This window comes from Myxine glutinosa, chromosome 1, assembly GCF_964187855.1.
Source record: "Myxine glutinosa chromosome 1, kmMyxGlut1.1, whole genome shotgun sequence".
NCBI classification, from domain to species: Eukaryota; Metazoa; Chordata; class Myxini; order Myxiniformes; family Myxinidae; genus Myxine; species Myxine glutinosa.
The window spans coordinates 268,700,258-268,722,231 of NC_136261.1; the positions used below are offsets into that span (position 1 = coordinate 268,700,258).

General features: G+C 44.5%; 1 protein-coding gene across 1 annotated transcript; it reads left to right on the top strand.

Annotated features, from left to right (window-relative positions):
* The first annotated feature begins 825 nt into the window (after positions 1-825).
* Positions 826-3,074, top strand: LOC144891810 (uncharacterized). The gene is made up of 2 exons (XM_078776439.1): positions 826-1,122; positions 2,638-3,074. The coding sequence occupies exons 1-2, from the start codon at positions 831-833 to the stop codon at positions 3,072-3,074; spliced, it is 729 nt and encodes a 242-aa protein (XP_078632565.1). The 5' UTR covers positions 826-830.
* The last annotated feature ends 18,900 nt before the right edge of the window (positions 3,075-21,974 follow it).

The window sequence follows — 21,974 nt, forward strand, 5'->3', positions numbered from 1 at the left end:
GAGCATCAATTACACAGCAGAGACGTCACTCAAACATGGGAAGTCTCAAAGAAATTGATGAAACGCCGCTCGTTAGAAACGAACGTCCATCACATATGGTACTCAAAAGAGAAAAATGACATTCGGAGGGACGAAATGTCACCAAACCTCAAAAAGTCACTCGGTAGAGAAGCGTTGCTGACACAAGAGAGACGTCACTTATTCGGGTGGGGATTTCTACTGCATAAAGAAAATGGAACCCCAAAGATAATTAATGTCATTCAAACATGTCACTCAAATGAGAAATACCGAATAAAGAGAGAAATGACTTTAGATATACTCATCGGAAAAATGCTATTCTTACGTTAAAACATCTTTCAGATGAGAAACAGTCTGGTAACCCACCTCACTCTCCAAACTCTCCGCCTATGGTAGGCCTATCCAAGGCCAACTCTACAGATGTTTTACTGTCTTCCTCTACTAGGCCATAGGGCATACCATTAAAATCCACTTTTTCGTGCAACAGGAATGGGGATTACTTGATTTATTCATGAAAATCAGCAAAATATTCGTTCCATTCGATATAATAATGTCCCCAATAAATATACCTGCACATTAAAATACAAATAAAGAAAGAATTTCGATAAAAAAATCAGGTTTAAAATTCGCGGACAAGGTTGTTCACGTGATAAATTCAGCGAATGAGCGCTCCAGATACGTCAGGTGCCGTAATTGGCCAATCACGCAGCTCATACTAAGCTCCGTTCGGTAGCTGACAAACCAAGATGGCGACGCCCATTGCTTCGGCAGTGACAGGAAAACCTGTTCAATTTTCGTCCAAATTTTGCGTGATGCATGTTGTCCATAAAACTAAAAGCAATTTCATTCAATTCAATGATAAAAACTGGGCCCGCTTTGTTGAATTTGCGAGTAAATGGTTGCTCTATGACTGTAAAGAACGCGATTTACTGGCCGACTGTGCGGTAAAGCTGGGGCTTGATTTTGCCGATACACAATCCTGCATTGAAGCCAAACCAGAAAATCCCAACATTGGCTACCATTATGATTGTTCACGTCGCTTTTGTGACATCAGTAAAGTGAACAGGCTGAAGGAGAAAAAGACCGAAACATCTACATCTCATGGTAAGTTAATATGATTATGTAGTAATTTTTTTAGTAAGCTTTAAGTTTAGCCAAAAGTTTCAATTGTTCTGCAAACATAGACATGATCATGATGATAGAATCTGATCGTGATGATAGAATTCACATTACATTGCCATATACCATGATCAAATAAATCATCATGCTTGATTCAAGCAAGTTAGTAACAAGTTCCGGAAGATTTGGAGTTGGCCTTAGAAGAGTAGTATCTTCAAATTCAATTGACAAATGTACAGCAGACTCAGCAAGTCATGCATGATGAAATGTACATTTTATGATTTTGTTTATCTATTTCAAGACTACAATTTATAATACAAATCGTACTATTGCAAGCATGCTCTTTTACTTTCGTAATAGTATCATGATATGTGGGGATATTGTGGTTTATGTCATCAGGCTCATGTCACACCTCATTACAGTTTTTAGGATCCACAAAGAATTAAGAAATAATTTTGTACATGTAGACTACACATTTTTACTAAATTGTACGGTAGGTACTTCTTACTGTCCTGTAAATGATGGTAATAAAAAGTATGTTTACCTTGTCGGAGTTGTTAAAAAAACCATGATTTGATATTTGTTACTAAAAAAGACAGATGTTTGCAAAATTTTAAACTCTATAATTATAAACAATAAACACATGTTGAGTTTATTTTTATTTTGTATTTTTGTTTTGTTGTTGTTTTTTGCGCGGTGGTCATGGTCATTAATATTTTTACTAGCAAAGCGTGTACAAATGTATAACAAGGGATGCACCAATAGATTCTTGGGGGGGGGGGGGGACATGGAAGTTTTTTGAAGAAAAAAAACGTCACCTACTATTGAGGCAAAAAAGAAAATTTACTCACTGATCTGAGTAGAAAAACAACAACTGAATATCAATGAAATACATTAGATATGAAAAAACACTTTGCCGTCTTGGTGGCGGAAAAAAAACCCCACTTTGTTTTTAACAGTTCCCGAGAAATCCTTGAAGACGTCGGAGCTATCGACAATTAAAAAAAATAACATGTGGACTTTGTTCTAAACAGTTTCTCAAAAAATCCTGGAAGACGGCGGAGCTATCGACAATTTTTTGTGCACAGTGTGCATGTATACTTTTAAGGTGCAAATGTTTACTTGCACAGTTACTTTGAGTGTGACCGCTATTTTGTCAATGCATGGATGATGCTGCCGGCTTTATTTGGGGCAAATACCAACGTGAGATGGCACAAGTTTTTATTGTTGCATCAAATTGCACGTTCCATCCCATGATATCCTAAAGGCCAAACAAAAATATAATTGTTGTATTATATATATTTTTAAATATATTGTCAGAAAAAATTGGGTATACAAGTAACTGGAAGAAAAAAAATTAAAACAATTGTGTATATTTATGTTTAGACAATAAATCAATGGTTGGTAGGTAGGAAGAAAATAAATACATGTTTCATATTTGTTGAAAAAAAGTTAAATTCTAATCACTCAAAATTTGTTTCTTCCTTCTGTTTAATGCAGATGCCGGGACAGACATGAACGAACTTGACGATGGTCCAGTTGTAGTTAGTGAAAGCAGTGGAGAGCCCAGCAGAAAGAGAATGTTGCGTTCCTCAGATGCAAACAGCAGCCAAAGAGATTGGAGCAGGCGACATATGTTTCCTGAAGAGTGCATTTTCTGCCATAGCAACCAATACAAGCGCAGTCACATCTCAGGAAAGAGGTCAATGGTAAGGCTAGTAAAATGTGAACTCATCAGTGGAGGTCAACTTCTAAAGGCTGCAAAAGCAAAAGAGGATGTACAAATGCTGCATCAAATAGAAGGGGAGGACTTGGTTGCCAGGGAGCTTCAGTACCATCATGGCTGCTACAAGAACTACACAAGATTTTTGAGTAAACCTGGCAAGCCATTGACCCCAGTTCAATTACTGTTAGACTTAGCTGTTAGAACTAAGTAAAACAAATGGAAGTTTCATTTCATAGATAAGTCGTAAATAATGAAATGTCAAATGCATCAAAAATATGATATCAAGTACAATCATATAGAAACGAAGCTTAAACGTGTGGGTTAATATCATAAGAATAAATTAAGAATAAATTAATTTTAAACATGTCAACCACACAACATCAATGACAATCAGTGAAAAAATCACTGATCATACAGGATCGAACCTGGGAACCTCCGCTTTACTAGTAAGATGCTCTAACCTGAAGTTGAAGTTGAACTGAAATATACGATCAGATGGAGAAGAACGGATGATTTTAAATCAATACGCTTCTCAGATGAGAGGATGTTAGAGGAACGGGACTAGAACTGAAGACCTATTGATTTAAAATCATCCGTTCTTCTCCATCTGATCGTATAGCTCAGTTGGTTAGGGCGTCGCACTAGTAAAGCGCAGGTTCCCAGGTTCGAATCCTGGATGATCAGTGATTTTTTCACTGATTGTCATCTATGTGTGGTTGACATGTTTAAAATTAATTTATTCTTAAGTACAATCATTTTTTAAATGAAAGTCCTGTGTTCATGATTTCGACCTTATACCTGTTGTTACATATTTATGTGAATGTATGTGAATTACCATTCAGGTCTTTGCTTAGCCATGTGTAATAGATTAAGAGTTGTTGTGGTTGGAGGGTCAGGAGCCCTTCTGACAAGTGTCCGGAAACGGAAGTGACCGGAAACGGAAGAAAAAAAGACACGAGGAAGAAAAAGGACGAGGATTCTTCTTCCTCGCCCCGCTCCGACGAAAGGTGGGATTGATTGAGCCGTGTGGAAAAGCGGCGTTCCCGAGCCCGTCTGGCGAGAGGAGTTACCGGGACGGATACCTGCCCGGTGGACGTCAAACTGTCGTGTGGCCGTGCACCGACCCAGCGTTTGGCACCGTTCGCGACACCGTCTAAAAAGACGCGTACGGGTCGCCCGTTGGGGCCTAACACGCCTTGCAAGCGGCGTGGGGCTTTTGGCTTGCTTTCCCGTACCCGCTTCGCGTGGCCACGAGGGGCTGCAGCTGGGGTGCCGGGTACGATACCTGCCCGGTGGAAACACGTCCACCCGGGGTTCGTTCAACCGCCCGAGTGCGGCGACGCCGACCATCATCTTGGTCAGGAGGGACCCAGAGACATTGTGCGGGACCGAGACAAAAAGGGGGTCGTGAGTACTCACGGGGACACACACATATAAGATGGCCATCTTAATCATAGGGAATTGATTGTGGATGGGGAATTGTTGATGGTTGCTTATTGTTGATTGCTCGGGGAAAATCTCCGTGGTGGTATCATTGAAATTGTATGGTATCATTACCATTGAAATATATCCTTGAACATCGGTTGTCTCTTGGGTGGAATTCATATGGATTGCGTGGCGAAAGCGCATATATAATATAACTTTCTGGCGAAGTTCCTCTCACGGTCCGGGGGTCACCGAGACCAGGTATTCACCGAGGGGACCACGTAACAGAATTGGGGGCTCGTCCAAATTACGATTTGCGGTTTCGCAATTGGGTCTACGTCCGGGATTTAAAATTGTATAACATAATAAAATAATAATTTTTTATTAATTAAAATTTATTAATTAATTATTAATTGGTAAAAAAATTTGAGAAATTGGGGTAAAGTCTTGGGTGGAGGTTAACAGGTGTTAACGATAGGCACCATGGCGTTTGTGGCACAGAACTTTGTGGTAACCCCGAGTGAGGCACAGTTCCGAGCGTTGCTAAAGTCGGACCTCTTGAAATTGGCCAAACATTTTAACTTGGAAGTCCGAACTAATTTGAGGAAGGCAGAGTTGCAGGCCACGGTGATACAATCTATGGTGGGATTAGGAACATGGGATGAATTAGCCTGGGAGTGGCTACCCGAAGAACCAGAAGATGTTGAGCTCCGGAAACTGGAGTTGCAATTACGGAGCCAGGAACGGATTAAAGAAGAAGAAAGGAAAGCAGAAAAGGAAAGAGCAGAAGAAGAAAGGAAAGCAGAAAAGGAAAGATCAGAAGAGGAAAGGAAAGCAGAAGCGAGGAGAGAAGAGAAACAAGCAGAGGAAAGGAGAGTGGAACGAGAACTCCAGGAAAGGTTAGAAGGGAGAAAAGCAGAGGAGAGGAGAGCTGCAAGGGACCTCGAAGCAGAGGAGAGAAAAGCGGAAAGGGAATTAAAGGAACGTGACATGGAGCTTCAGCAAGAAATCAAATTCAAGGAGCTGGAGTTAATGAGAGAACGGGGAGAGGCACCACCCTTGCTGACGGGGTCGACACCTAACCAGAAAACCTGGGATGTGGGCAGACATGTGAGGCTGGTTCCACCGTTCAGTGAAAAGGAAGTCGCGAAATTTTTTCCACACTTTGAGAAAGTGGCTCGACAATTAAACTGGCCGGAGGAGGCCTGGACCATACTCGTGCAAAGTGTGCTGGTGGGGAAAGCTCAGGAAATTTATTCGGCGCTACCAATGGACCAATGTGCAGATTATGAGGTACTGAAGAAGCACATCCTCAAAGCCTATGAGTTGGTTCCGGAAGCTTACAGGCAAAAATTCAGGAATGCCAGGAAGAGGGAGAGTGAGACCCATGTGGAGTTTGCCAGAGTGAAAGAAAACATGTTTGATCGGTGGTGTGAGTCAAAAGGAGTCGGGAAAGACTTCGAAACATTGCGTGACTTGATCCTGGTGGAGGAATTCCAGCAGTGTGTCCACGAGGACATCAAAGTGTACCTGCAGGAAAAGAAGGTACCAAAGTTGTGGGACGCAGCCACCATGGCAGATGATTATGCCTTAACCCACCGAATAGGGGTCCACGAACCTAACTCCTCGCCTAGATCTCCGCAGGGGAGGTGGGGAACAGCAGGTGCGGAGAACGACAATACATGGCGGCGGCCTCGAGAGGATTATGGGGACAACGCGGATACCCCACCTGTTCGAAGTCAGAGGGCTGCGGGCCCAAGACAAACTTATTTTTCAGGGGGCCCGAGGCAGACCACGAGTTTTTCCTCCGGGCCTACTTGCGCGTTTTGCAAGAAACCTGGACACTTGATGTCCAGTTGTTACCTCATGAAAAGGGACAACCCAGAGCGGAGTCCGACTTTTACAACTCCGAATGCGATGGCTAGCGTAAGAAATCGCCATCAAAAGGGTTACCAACCATTTATTTCAGAGGGGTTTGTGTCCCTGGATGGAGCCTCGACTAACCGGAGACCGGTTAGGATATTGAGGGACACAGGGGCACATCAATCTTTAATGCTTGAAGGCATTTTGCCATGGTCCGAGGAGACGGCAACGGGGGATAGTGTTCGCTTACAGGGGATCGGGGGCGGTGTTAGTGCTCCCCTTCATGTCATCCATTTGGAGTCCGATTTGGTGTCAGGACCGGTCACCGTCGGGTTACAAGCCACGCTTCCTGTAGAGGGTGTATCTGTGGTTATCGGGAATGATTTGGCCGGGGGTCAAGTTTATGGTAACCTGAGGGGTGGTAAAGAGCCCAGCAGGGAAAATAACACCACACCAGCTCGGGATGGCGACAAAAGTGCCAAGTTATTTGTAGGGGGACTGAACTTCAAAACAGAGGAAGAAGTTCTGACCTCTGTCTTCAACAGATATGGGCCGCTGGTGGAAGTGCGGTTGGTAAGAGACTGGGAAACGCAACAGTCAAGAGGGTTCGGCTTTGTCACGTTTGCCAGCACAAAAGACGCCAGAGAGGCAGAGAAGAATTGGAATGGCAAGGATTTGGAGGGTCGGACGATAACAGTAGGGAAGGCATTTCGTAGGCGTCGAGAGGTCTACAGGAGAGGACAACTGGGCGGTAGTTTTGGTGGTGGCCGCAATCAATATTATTATGGAGGCTCCCTGAGTTACGGCAGCTCCCGAAGGAAGGATTGTCAAAGTAGTGGCCGAGAAGGAGACCGCTATTCATGGGACTACCGGGACAAGCGGTCCCACCGTAATTATTAGGGAAGTTCTGAGAAGTTGAAGCACTGAATGCGGCGGAGCCGCCGAGCCAAGATTCCTACACGGATTAACCATGAACGCCGTTCCTAAAGGCGTCCATGTAGTGAACTTTCATGCACGGACTAACCGTGAACTCCACGTTCCTCAAGGCGCCCCTGTAGAGAACTTTCCTGCACGGACTAACCGTGAACTCCACGTTCCTAAAGGCATCCATGTAGTGAATACTCGGCTTGGCCTCCCGGAAAAAGTGCTATCGAGTTGCTTAACTTTGGATCTTTGATCAACCCCTTAACCTTCATTCACAAGAAACTGACGGTCAAAGTCAGAGGGTCATGAGATGGAGTTTGATTTGGCAGGGACAAGGTCGTTGCTGGTGCTTAGTCCAGAGGGAGTAATCTGGAGGGGTTGTGGGGAAATTTTGGTTGCTTTATTTTTAACTGATAATGTGGGGGGGTTGAGTTATCTGGTTTGTTTCTCCAAATTGGCCGGCAAAGAAAGTTTTCGCTGGGTTCAAACTTTCTTTCTTGAAGGGGGGGGGGAGTGTTACATATTTATGTGAATGTATGTGAATTACCATTCAGGTCTTTGCTTAGCCATGTGTAATAGATTAAGAGTTGTTGTGGTTGGAGGGTCAGGAGCCCTTCTGACAAGTGTCCGGAAACGGAAGTGACCGGAAACGGAAGAAAAAAAGACATGAGGAAGAAAAAGGACGAGGATTCTTCTTCCTCGCCCCGCTCCGACGAAAGGTGGGATTGATTGAGCCGTGTGGAAAAGCGGCGTTCCCGAGCCCGTCTGGCGAGAGGAGTTACCAGGACGGATACCTGCCCGGTGGACGTCAAACTGTCGTGTGGCCGTGCACCGACCCAGCGTTTGGCACCGTTCGCGACACCGTCTAAAAAGACGCGTACGGGTCGCCCGTTGGGGCCTAACACGCCTTGCAAGCGGCGTGGGGCTTTTGGCTTGCTTTCCCGTACCCGCTTCGCGTGGCCACGAGGGGCTGCAGCCGGGGTGCCGGGTACGATACCTGCCCGGTGGAAACACGTCCACCCGGGGTTCGTTCAACCGCCCGAGTGCGGCGACGCCGACCATCATCTTGGTCAGGAGGGACCCAGAGACATTGTGCGGGACCGAGACAAAAAGGGGGTCGTGAGTACTCACGGGGACACACACATATAAGATGGCCATCTTAATCATAGGGAATTGATTGTGGATGGGGAATTGTTGATGGTTGCTTATTGTTGATTGCTCGGGGAAAATCTCCGTGGTGGTATCATTGAAATTGTATGGTATCATTACCATTGAAATATATCCTTGAACATCGGTTGTCTCTTGGGTGGAATTCATATGGATTGCGTGGCGAAAGCGCATATATAATATAACTTTCTGGCGAAGTTCCTCTCACGGTCCGGGGGTCACCGAGACCAGGTATTCACCGAGGGGACCACCACGTAACACCTGTGAATATAGTTAATAGTACAAATTTCTCAAACTTGAAAGCTGTAAATTGAACAATGATGTAAATTATAATGTAATGGATATCATAAACAAATTTGATTGTCTCAATTATTTATGTCTGTCTGCCTTATCCTGGCATGTATACATTATGTATTGAACATGGAAACGAAGCAAAAGTAACAGTACTCTTAAACACTGTTAATCATGCAAGCACTTTCCATGACATGCGTAATGTATACATGTTGTACTGTTTTAAATAAATAAGTTGAAAATGAATCTTCTAAAAAGTAAAAGGAGTCAGCCGTCAACTGCCACTCATTGCCATTCTTCAAATCAAAGAAGATGAACTGATCATAGAAGGTAGAAGTGAGAAGTTAATTTAAAAAAAGTAAAATAAAAATGATTTATTTGCGGCACAACATGTGTTTCAGCTGCGGCGGACCATATTTTCAGATTGGATTCATTTTCAACTTATCGCTATGACTATCTAGATACAAAAATATCATGTTTATTGGTGTATTTTAGTGAAAAGGAGGTCTAGAAACAATATCACAATCAATTTTTTTCATTTTACTCCTCAAACTATCCAGAAATAAAAGAAAATGCAGTAACGTATAGTTGATGAATATATATTTACTTGCATTTTCATCAAGTGCGCGTTAAAAATTAATGAGCACCCCTGGTGTCTGGGGACATGGTGTTTCTTGTTCAGGAGCACATCCCCAACCCATCTATAGCAATTTTAAGTAATCCCCTGCGTTGTTGCACGAAATTGTCAAATTGAGCACATTTTAGCCCTATGCCCCATGGCCTATACTCTCGTAGCCAACATGTACCTCTCAACGGAATCCTTTTATCTCCTCTCCCTGTCAAGGCTGGAGTGACCCAAGGTCGTGTTCTGTGCCCAGTCCTATTCCTCATCTTCATCAATGATCTATCTGACGCTCCAGGAAATCGTCTTTATCTATTTGCAGAGGACTCCCTCCTCTGCTATGACATCCCTCATCCTTCAAACAGGAAGGCTACATCCTCCTTCCCTCTTCATACCTTGACAAAAATCACGAGCTGGTCAAACACTTGGAATATCTCTTTCAATTCTGCCAAATGAAATCTCACACTCTCAGTATCTCTCTCCAGAAAGACTGACTGGGAACGTTCCCATCTACTTTGTTAACAATCCCCTTGAAGAAGTTCAGTCGCTGCAACCCTTGGGCCTCACAATCGGCCATGATCATTCTTGGGAAAGTGTATTTCAAAGTTGGCCTCCAAAGCCAGTCGCCGTCTGGGCATCCTCCGTCATGCAAAGGTCTTCCTTGGTACACCTTAACTCGTTATCCACCAACAAGGTCTTCATCTGCAGCTTGATGGAGTGCTGCTCTCGCCTTTAGGCTGGCTCCCCTGCCTCACATCTTGCTCAGCTTGATGCCGTGGAAACTAAGGCCTTCAAGATCATTGGAATCTCCCAAGATGAGACCGAGTCTATGGGCCTATCACTTCGCCATTGCAGACAGGTCAGTGGTCTCTGTGTCTTCTATCACCTCCTTTCTTGTCTTGCACCCTCTGCTCTTTCCGTGCTTTATCCCCTCAGGCTTCTGCAGGGCTCACATGTGCCACCATCAACCGCCTTTTGGTTTAACTACCTAAATCCAGAATCACTGCTCACCTCCACTCATTAATTTGTCTTTTTTCCATATGTGGAACCACCTTACACCTTCTCTTCAGTCTCATTTTTCCCTTCAGGTCTTCTAGACAGCTGTTCACCACCATCTCAGATCATCCCCCATCCAAAGGTATGATCTTTTCTATCCTCATTAACCCTCCCCAAGCCCACCTCCTTCGAAATTTGCAGTTTTTCCTTCCTGAGATTTTCCTTCTGTATCCATCCTGTCCACACCATACGTCCTCCCCTGCCCCTGCCCCTGTACATTCTTTCCCACATCCCTTATTTCTCCAAATTTCCCTCTATTTTGTCCCTAAACCCTGCTGTTCGTGTATTTTCCCCTTTCTGTTGCCAGTTCCTTTTGTTATTTCATATCTTGCTCCGTTCTATGTTCTAGATTCTAGAATACAAATCCTCCATGAGCTTCGACTTTGTATTATTGATTTGTAAAAGTCATTTTAATGCTCATACATGAGAGAAATGTCACTTACACTTTGGAGAAACACCTTTCACAAACATAAAGGTTTTACACAAATCAAATTTGAGGCTCAGAGTTAATGTCATGGAAGATGTAGACAAGAGGAGATATCAATGTACTCTTCGATAAATTGTAAAAAATATCATATTGGAGTAGACAATGGACGAGTCATCATACTTGCTATTGAGATCATGAGCTACGGGTTTCAGATTCGTGAAATATTTTTATTTGGAATCGCACGTGAGGGGTCGCTCACTGGGGAAAAATGCAACCGGCATGAGTGAAGCCTCACTCACTCATGGAAGAAATGTCATTCAGATACGAGTACGATGACCAACGGCACTTTTAGAGTGAAAAGTCTCGCCTCACGCATTCATTCTGAAGAAAAATACCATCGTTAACTGAACACGCTGCTATTATGGCCCACTGCTATTATGGTCCAATGGTCCATATACCCAAAACATCCATGTTCCGCGGACGCTGGATGCGAGTATGCCATCCTCCGTGCCACACACGCCACATTATGACTACATATCAAGATAAACTATTATGTCACAAACATTGACATTAACCATAGCTTTGTTGATTATTGATTTATTATTGGGATGTTTAACAACCACTTTTGTACACATGAAGCCATAAAAGCAAAATTGTGTCAATGAAGGTGAATATGAAAAATAAAATTTAGCATCGATCTGTTAAGCGGTTCACTTGAGAAGATTTTTTTACGTTTTTATTTTCAATCCAATATTGCCACCAGACGATGTGACGGATGACGTCATAAATTAAATTCTTCACACATCAGGTCGTATATCAGATATATGAAGTTTCTGACTAAGTCGCCGGAGGCATTATGTTTTCAGGTTGTCCGCCCGTCCGTCCGTGATAGGTTTTTGTTACCGCGATAACTTGAGAACGGCTGAAAGGATCGTAGTCAAACTTGGTGCAGGTGTGTAAAATGAGGTAAAGATGAACTGATTAGATGTTGGGGGTTATGAAGTCAAAGGTCATGTTTGGTAAAAAATCCTTTTACCGTGATAACTTGTGAACCAGTGATGGGATTCTGACCAAAGTTGGTACACTTATGTAGAATGATGTACAGATGAACTGATTAGATTTTGAGGTCAAGAAGTTAAAGGCCAAAGTCTGTAATATGTCTATAATTTGAGAACGGCTGAAGTGATCTAATTCAAACTTGGTACAGATACACTACAAGGCCAAAAGTTTGCGGATCACACCCATAATTGCTCCTCGAACATCTCACTCCAAAATCATGGGCATTAATATGGAGTTGATCAGCCGAACCATGAAAAACAGCCCCAGACCATTATTCCTCCTTCACCAAACTTTACAGTTGGCACTATGCATTCAGGCAGGTCGCGTTCTCCTGGCATCCGCCAAACCTAGAATCAGCCGCTGGACTGCCAGATGGTGAAGCGTGATGCATCACTCCAGAGAACGCGTTTCCACTGCTCCAGAGTCCAATGGCGGCGAGCTTTACACCACTCCAGCTGACGCTTGGCATTGCGCATGGTGATCTTAGGCTTGTGTGCAGCTGCTCAGCCATGGAAACCCATTTCATGAAGCTCCTGACGAACAGTTGTTGTGCTTACGTTGCTTCCAGAGGCAGTTTGGAACTCGGTAGTGAGTGTTGCATCCGAGGACAGATGATTTTTACGCGCTGCACACTTCAGAACTCGGCAGTCCCGTTCTGTGAGCTTGTGTGGCCTACCACTTTGTGGCTGAGCTGTTGTTGCTCCTAGACGTTTCCACTTCACAATAACAGCACTTACAGTTGACTGGGGCAGCTGTTGCAGGGCAGAAATTTGACGAACTGACTTGATGGAAAGGTGGCATCCTATGACGGTGCCACATTGAAAGTCACTGAGCTCTTCAATATGGCCCATTCTACTGCCAATGTTCGTCTATGGAGATTGCATGGATGTGTGCTTGATTATATGTATATACCTGTCAGCAAATGGTGTGGCTGAAACAGCCGAATCCACTAATTAGAAGGGGTGTCCGCATACTTTTGGCCATGTGGTGTATTTCTAAATTTTTTTATTTTTTTTGTTTTTTTTGTATACAAGATCGAGGCTCGTGAAAGAGCGAACATCAATCACACAGAAAGACAAACAGACACATAAAACAAATAACATCGGGAGCGGTAGACAAGATGGGGAGAGAGGGGGAAGGACACAAACACAACATTTGAGAGCAGGGACCGAGAGACATGGAGACATCGAGAGAACTGTGGGAGGGAGAGGGCTTTGGGGGGGAGGCATGGGAAGGGGGGGGGGTGGGAGAGGTATAAAACATATGGACACTGCCAGGACTTCCAGGAAAGGAGTTGGAATTTCAAACAAGGTGGATCTGGGGTGAATTAGTGGGGGTAGAAAAGTTCAAGGTTTTGGATGGGGGAAGATAAGAGATGGTGGTGAACAGCTGTTTTAAAGACCTGGAGGGAGGAGTGTGATTGAAGTGAGTGTGGGAGTTTGTTCCAGAGGCGGGAGAAAAGAGGAATGAAAGAGTGAAGGTGAGCAGAGAGTCGAGATTTCGGCAGTTTAACCATCAGAGGGTGGCTGGCAGATCTCGTGCGACCTGTAGGAATATTTGGGGGACAGAGCACAGAGAGAGCTGGGGGAGCAAGGCCGGAGAGGAGTCGGTAGAAGACAGAAAGACCACCTACCTGCCTGCGGTGAGTGAGTGAAAGGCCCTCAGAGATAGCTTCATCGCGGGAGATTCCAATGATTCTGAAAGCTTTGGATTCAACAGCATGAAGCCGAGCCAGCTGTGAGGCAGGAGCACCAGCCCATAGGGGAGTGCAGTATTCCATTGAGCTGCAGATGAAAGCCTTGTATGTGGTGAGGAGCTCAGGTGTGCCTAGGAAGGACTTCGCATGATGGAGGATGCCCAGTCGGCGACTGGCTTTGGAGGCCAGCTTGGAAATGTGGTTTTCCCAGGAAAGATCATGGCAGATAGTGAGATCCAAAAGCTTGAGCGACAGAACTTCTTGGAGAGGATTGTTGAGAAAGTAGATGGGAGGGTTGTCCAGTCGATCTTTTCGGAGAGACATAGTAAGAGTGTGAGATTTGTCAGGATTGAAAGACATGTTCCACTTGTTTGACCAGTCTGTGATTTTGTCCAGGTCTTCAGAGAGTGAGGAGGCTGCAGACTGCCGATCTGAGGGAAGAGGAATGGAGCGGCAGAGAATGGAGTCATCACCAAAGAGATAGAGAGGATTTTCCAGAGAGTCGGAGAGATCATTGATAAAGACCAGAAAAAGCACAGGGCCCAGCACACTGCCTTGGGGAACTCCAGCCTGAACAGGAAGGGGAGATGAGAGAAATCCATTCAGGGCCACACGTTGACTACGACCAGAGAGGAAGTCCGCAAGCCATGCATGGAGATTTCCATGGATACCATAGGAGGAGAGTTTGGTGAGCAGAGCTGGGTGCCAGACCGTATCGGAGGCACGTGATATGTCAAGGGAGACAGCTCTGATTTCCTGTTTGGCATTGAGGACCTCCATCCATTGTTGAGACAGCAGAAGCATCATGTCCAGAGTAGAGTGACCTGGTCTGAAACCAAATTGATGATCAGAGATCAAGCCATTGGAGAAGAGGAAAGATTTCATATCCGAAGCAATGATGGATTCCATGACTTTGTTGATAATTGGGAGCAGGCTGATTGGTCTGTAGTTGCAAGGATCTGTTTTTGCACCTTTTTTGTGTAAAGCGGTAATGTTTGCTGATTTCCAGGATGCTGGCAGATGACCTTGAGCAAAAGATAGGGTGAAAAGAACAGAGAGAGGGTGAGATAGAGCGGCAGAACAGGATTTTAGGACCCGTGGGCTGATGCCGTCTGGTCCAGTTGCAGAATCAGAGTCGAGGTTTGACAAAAACTCCTCCACCTTGTCAGGAGAGAAGGACACAGAGTCCAGGAGCAGTTGGGTTCGACTGGGAAAGGTGGGAACAGAGAGAGATGGGTTTGGGACTAAGGATTTTGAGGCAAACACAGAGTTGAGGCATTCGGCTTTGTCACGTGCGATGTCAACTGTGTGGCCATTTGAGGTAAGGGAAGGGATGGAGGGGGAACAAACACCAGAAACAGATTTGACCAGATGCCACCAGGATTTGGAGGAAGGAGACAGGTTTGAGAGTTCATTCTTGAGTGAGGAGAGATAGTGCTTCCTGGCACTCCTGAGGGTAGACACACACTTGTTCCCAGCTTGGTGGAAGGAACTGAGATTGCCTTCAGTTGGATTAGCCTTCCAAGAGGCAAAGGCAAGTTGTTTCAGGGCAACTGCCTCACCACAAGATTCAGTGTACCATGGACGGGAGGAAGGGTAAGACAACTGAAGGCGAGATGGGATAAATCTGTGCATGAGAGAGATCAGTTTGCTTTGGAAGAATTCCCAGGAAGAATTGATGTCAGAGGCAGTGGAGATGGGAGACCAATCCAGACGATTGATGGCTGCTTGAAGACCGTCCCAGTCGGCCTGAGTGAAATGCCAGACTCGTCGACGCTGAGGAGGCTCTCTGAGAATGGCCAGAGAAATGTCCACTTTGACAAGCACATGATCAGAAGAACCGATTGGTGCAGAAGAAGAGCAGCAGACATTAGCAGGGAAGTTTGTCATAACCAAGTCTAGAAGAGAAGATACTCCATTGGCTGAGATCCGGGTCGGGAAATTGACAGATTGTGTCAATCCCAGTGAGTCACAGAAGTCCTTTGCTGAGGTACCATGACTGGTGAGAGAGGAACCCACACCCAACCAGGTGGCATGATGACAGTTGAAGTCGCCACATATGAGGAAGAGAGAGTTGGGATGAGTGGATAGAAGTTGGTCCATGTTGTCAGACAGTGAAATGTGGATGGAGTCATCACTGTTTGGGGGACGGTACAGAACACATATGAACAAAAGGTGGGAGCGGAGAGGAAGCCATAGCCAGAGGTACTCCTGGGGGTGAGGAGGAGAGAAGGCAGTGCAAGGAGAGCGAGGAAGAGAGTTTTTGATAAAGATAGCCACCCCACCACCAGGCCGAGGCTCAGGTCTATCGTACCGGAGGAGGGAGTAACCAGGAAGAGATATTAAGGAATCAGAGACATCTTGAAGGAGGAAAGTCTCTGTTAAGCAGATCAAGTCTGGATTGTCAGAAGCAACCTGTATGGAGAGATCAGTCAGGTTTGAGCGAAGGCCCCGGATGTTTGAGGTCCATACCGTTAATGAAGAGAGAGGGGGAGCTTCGGGTACAGGACAGGGGAGGGGAGGAGTAGGGTAAGATGAAGGATGAGAGGGGGAGGTAGGGAGAGCAGTTGATAGTGTGTCAGAGATTGCAGAAGAGTTCCAAGAAAGGGAAGGATGAGGAGGATGAAAGGTTTGATGGTGAAGGGATGAGGCACAGTGAGGGGTTGTTTGAAGGGGGGCAGAGGAAAGTAGAAGGTTGGGGGGGTGGAGGTATGAGATAGAAGGGAGACGAAGTGGGGAGGAGGCAGCTTTGAGGAGGGGAGAGGAGGGAGAATTGGAGAGGAATGGTATGGGGGGAGATTTGAATGAGAGGGGATGGGGGGAGTTTTGAAGGGGAGGAGTGAGGGGGGAGTTTAGGAGGGGAGGGGCAAGGGGGGAGTTTAGGAGGGAAGGGGCAAGGGGGAAGTTTAGAAGTGGAGGGGCAAGGGGGGAGTTTAGGAGTGTAGGGGTGAGGGGGGGATTTGGAGGGGAGGGTCAAGGGGGGAGTTTAGGAGGGGAAGGGCAAGGGGGGAGTTTAAGAGTGGAGGGGCAAGGGGGGAGTTTAGGAGTGTAGGTGCAAGGGGGGGGGATTTGGATGGGAGGGGCAAGAGGGGAGTTTAGAAAGTGGATGATTAATGAAAGACGAACATTGAAAACAAATTGGGTTTGTTATGATTTTCAAGTTAGCAATCCGATTCAGAACGATGGAGGAGGGATGGAATGAATGTGAATTTAGACCATGTAGTGAGGGAGACGTATAAGATATTGAATTTCTTTTTTTTGAAGTGGCATGAGTTGGAGAGGAAATTGAGAAAAGCCTTTTAAATAGGAAGAAAAACAGCGTGTTGTAAAATACCACTGAGTAAAACACTGAAGGGGAAAGGTTAAACATATTTAAATAATATTTAAACAGAACCGTGAACAACCTTATATGCACAAAATACCAACGAGGGGAGAGCCGAGAGGGACCCCCACGAGTCACGTGAACAGGGCAAACGGTGGATGGCAAGGAGATAATGGGGGCGGGGCGAACAGCACACCTGGACAGAAAGTACAGGATGAGACAACAGTACACGTGGAGAAAGGAAAATAAATGTTTTTGTTTTTTTTTGTTTTTTTGGGAGGGGGTGGGGGGGTGGTGATTTAGAACGTTAGACAGAGTATTATGTTCGGGGTAGAAGGGAAAAAACTAAGAGCCAAGCAAAACACGCTTAAGTTAACAAACACCGACGGGGGTACAACTACAAGGCCGCACAAGAGGAGCAGGTAATGATGTAAAGATTAACTGATTCGATTTTGCGGGTCCTGAGGTCAAATGTCAGAGGTCAAAGTTCTCATAGGTCTATAACTTGAGAACGGCTGAAGTGATCTAATTCAAACTTGGTACAGGTTTGTATAATGATGTGAATATTAACTCTTTGGACTTTGGGGTCAAAGGTTTAAGGTCAAAGTCAAAGTATGTAACTGGTCGATAACTTGAGAACAACTGAAGTGATCTAATTCAAAATTGGTACACATATGTATAATGATGTAAAGATTAACTGATTAAATTTTGGGGTCAAGAGGGGAAAGGTCTAAGTCTATAATAGGTTTATAACCTGAGAATGTAAAAGGATGTAATTCAAATTTGGTACAGATATGTACAATGATGTAAAGATTAACTGATTAAATTTTTGGGGTCAAGAGGTCAAAGGTCACAAATCATTTCAGGTTAAAATGTGATAACTTGAGAACAGCTGAATGGATTTAAAGTAGACTTTATACAAGTATTATAATGATGTAATAATGTGTGCGGAGGCATATCGGTCGACGTCGTGACGTCGAAGAGTGTCGTTCTAGTTTGGATAAGGATTTTGATTCAACCAATTATGGCTGGAATACCACTTCACTGATAGCATCGTCCTTATGATGCTATATACCCCATGGGGAGTTTATGACCTGTGCCAAGTTTCAATTTTTTTTCGTTGAGCAGTTACAGAGAAAAATATGTCCAATTTTTTTTCATTTAATCCAAAATGGCTACCATACCATGTGACCCATGACATCAGAATTATCAATAAAATATATGGAGTACCTCCTATGTTGAAAGTTTTGCATCGATCGGACAAGCGGTTGTAGAGGAAACCATTTTTAAAGCGAGGTGGAGGTGGCGTGCTTTGCCACCTCTCTTTCTTCAGGGACTGATGGGGCCGAAGACCATGCCGAGGGAAGCAACTTTGGTGGGAAAGAGGACTGTGCACGTGGCACTCAGTGTTGCCCCTTTTGACAAGCGTTTGCAATGCAGCCTGGCCCTGCAACTATAGCTGCTTAGATGAGGTCTACGGCCGCGCACATGGCACATGGTGTTGTGCGTATCTCCATGCGTTTGGGATGCGGCCTGGCCGTGCAGCCTGGAAGGCTTTATCGACTCCATCCCATTGAGAGTGAGAACGAGCTTCGGTGGGGTTGAAGACCTCATTGAGTATAACGGCTTAGGTGAGGCCGAGGCATTTGGGACGTGGCATAGCTGTGCCGTTTAGAGCTCTTTGTCGACTCCCTCAGCTTGGTGCGCTTTGTCCCTACCCTCCCCCGCCATCCTGAGGATGACTCCATTTCATCTACTCTCTCCCGTGGTGAGACTGCCTCCTCTCATGGACAGAGGGGGCTGAGGTTAGGTGGGACCACGCATGGCGATGGCAACCGGTAGCGGTAGCACTCCGGGGGGGGGGGTGAGGGGGGAGGAGGGGGAGGAGGGGACTGCATATGGATGAGGAGGCAGCCTGGTTCATGAGTCATAGTTGACTTGCTGGGTTAGAGATGGGTGCCAGGGAAGGCGCTGTTCAGTCTTAGAGGCTCGCGAGTGGAGAATGATGACCGGTGGCGGTGGCATGCACACAAGCACAAACACATGAATCGTGATTATACATATACATGAACGGTTGTGATTGTAGTTGATTGTAGCGATACTGCTGTGCAGCCACATATACACTAGGAGGAAGAGGTGTACAATAATTGATTGATTAATTGCGCAATTAAAATTAATAAATATAATCATCGTAAAATAATTTATTCATCAATTAGCTAATAGCATACCTCAACCACCAGTGTTTCATCCAAAGCTGTAACTTTTTGAAAATTAAATAAGTCATTAATCAAAAAAGTAAACAATGAATTGATTAATCAATAAATCAAAAACAGCCTTTAAAGCCACATCACTTGGTCACTGTCGTGTCCGAATATCAGCATCCCCTGCTCAAAAGGTGCCTGAGGTATTGCGCAGATGAGAAAGAAAATAAATAAGTGATTAATAATGAAAATAACTAAATAATAATTGTAAAATAATTAAAGTATTAATCAATTGGCTAATAGCATACCTAAACCACCAACGTTTCATCAGAATCTGTCACTTAAAAAAAAAAAGTCATTAATCGAATAATAAAATAATTAATCGATTTATCAATTAATCAATAAACAAAAATACCCTTTACAGCCAAATCACTTGTAGTGGGGCTGCTTAACTGATGAATTGTGCCTTTTCCCTTAAAAGCATGAAACTTGGCACATGGCTAGAATACCCCAAAAGAAAGATTTTTAGTCCAGGGGGCATTTCCAATTTCACCCCATATGGCGGCCATCTTGAAATTCAAGATGGCCGTCATACAAGACCTGTTTTGATGAATATCTCCATAATTAGAACAGATATCAAAATGGTTGAAGTGCCTATACCTACATTTTTAGGGTCTAGGAATCCAATGGCAACATAAAATATTCAATAGTATATGGCAGCCATCTTGAAATCCAAGATGGCCGCCATAACAGACCTGTTTTGATGAATATCTCCATAATTAGAACAGCTATCTAAATGGTTGCAGTGCCTACACCTACATTTTTAGGGTCTAGGAATCCAATGGTAACATAAAATATTAAGCAGTCATATGAAAATATTAATTTTGCATAGTATCATGCATACTGGGAATGCATATAAATACTCTTAACAGGTTGGCATTCTTCAGTGATTAAAAGTGTCTATGACATCGCAGACTGTAACTGTGCATCTTGTGGTTTTCTAGTCTTTGCTGCATTCTCCATCACATGCGCAGAGAGAAGTACAGGGAAGTGCAGCTTTCTTACACCGGCAACGACCAGTACATCCTTTTTTGCACCCATACTTAACAAGTTCATTGCAGATCTTTGCAGCCTCTGGAAGTGTTGTCCATATTGGTTTGAACTGGCCAGCAGACGTTTTTTGCCAACCCCATTCAGTGGGGCTTGGTAGATCAGGCTTAGCATGCAATGCTTGTCCCCAGCATAGTGCGCCTTGGTATACTGCCCGCTTTACGTGCTGCACAAGGGCATCATGTGTTGGTGGAATTGATTCCACAGGTCTGCCCTTCTTTGCAAACAGTTTCTTTCATACAATGTTAATGTCAGTAGCAGTACTTGTGCGATCATACAACAGAATAACAAATCTCTCAATGACGTTCATACAGGTTTCAGTTATCTCTGTGCTCTGGTGGCAAATTTCTGCTAGTACCTCTGTGAGCTCAGGGAATGATTCCCACACATTCCATGCAGTTACCTTTCCACGCCCATTAAACGCTGAAGAAGTGTCACACCCTGTTAGTGCATGAAACATGGGGAGGGCTTTAGATTTCTCAGGGCCAAGAGCTGTGGCTATATCATGTGCAGAGATAAATCGCATGTTCTTGCCTGTCCCAAATTGTAACCATATCATCACTGAAAGCTTCTGGGATGCTGTAACTGCAAGCACGACAACATCTGTGTCCACAGTTTGTATGAGGACCTTACTATGCCCTCTCTGTGTTGCATCAGCAGCATGTAGGAACATCCGACCATCTGCCTCTTCCTGAGTGCACGGGGAGAGTGATTCTAGATCAATGCGTGGTGGAGCAGTAAGAACCTCTGTATCAAGTGTGACAACTAGCTCCTTGCGCTGGTCTTCAAATGATTTAATTGTTTCATTGGAAAGGAAGCTGAAGAGTTCACGCTTGTTTTCATCAACTCGAAGAAAGTTCTGCCACTGTCCAAGAATTGCAACTGAGGTATCTACTCGTCGGCGAACCCCCTTGCCACGCTTTTCACGGGTCATGCTCTTAAGGCTGTCGGGTAGGTAATGGTCCCACACCAGATCAAGTCGGGTTGCAGATTTGTACTGTGAGAAAACAAATGGGATGAAGACCTTTTCGGCATATTCGCCAAATGTTTTGACTGTGCCAACATCGGGCTTTAGCTTTTGAACAATTACTGCCCCGTCAAGTATGACACGTCACCTCTGGCATCTGTGTGCTTGATGGTGAAAGTTCCTCGAAGCAGTCCAAAAGGTCGCTCTTTGTACCAGGTCGAAGCTTCCCATCCTTGCAAAATTAATATTTTCTATGCAAAATTATGCAAGATTCTATGCAAGATACTATGCAAAATTAATATTTTCATATGGCCGCCACATACTGCTTAATATTTTATGTTACCATTGGATTCCTAGACCCTAAAAATGTAGGTGTAGGCACTGCAACCATTTAGATAGCTGTTCTAATTATGGAGATATTCATCAAAACAGGTCTGTTATGGCGGCCATCTTGGATTTCAAGATGGCTGCCATATACTATTGAATATTTTATGTTGCCATTGGATTCCTAGACCCTAAAAATGTAGGTATAGGCACTTCAACCATTTTGATATCTGTTCTAATTATGGAGATATTCATCAAAATAGGTCTTGTATGATGGCCATCTTGGATTTCAAGATGGCCGCCATATGGGGTGAAATTGGGGATGCCCCCTGGACTAAAAATCTTTCTTTTCGGGTATTCTAGCCATGTGCCAAGTTTCATGCTTTTAAGGGAAAAGGCACAATCGATCCGAATTTTTTAGCTAAGCCGCCCAGCTATTGGTCATTGTCGTGTCCAAATATCAGATTCCTACCTCAAAATGTGCCTGCGATTTTGCCCAGATGAGAAAGGAAATATATAAGTACTTAATAAATCGCTAATAATTAAGTAATTAATCAATTAATCAAAAAACAAAATACTGTTTTTTTCCCCACAGCACGTGCTCACTATTGTGCCGAAATTTCAGCTTCCTAGCTTAAAGGATGGCTGAGGTATCGC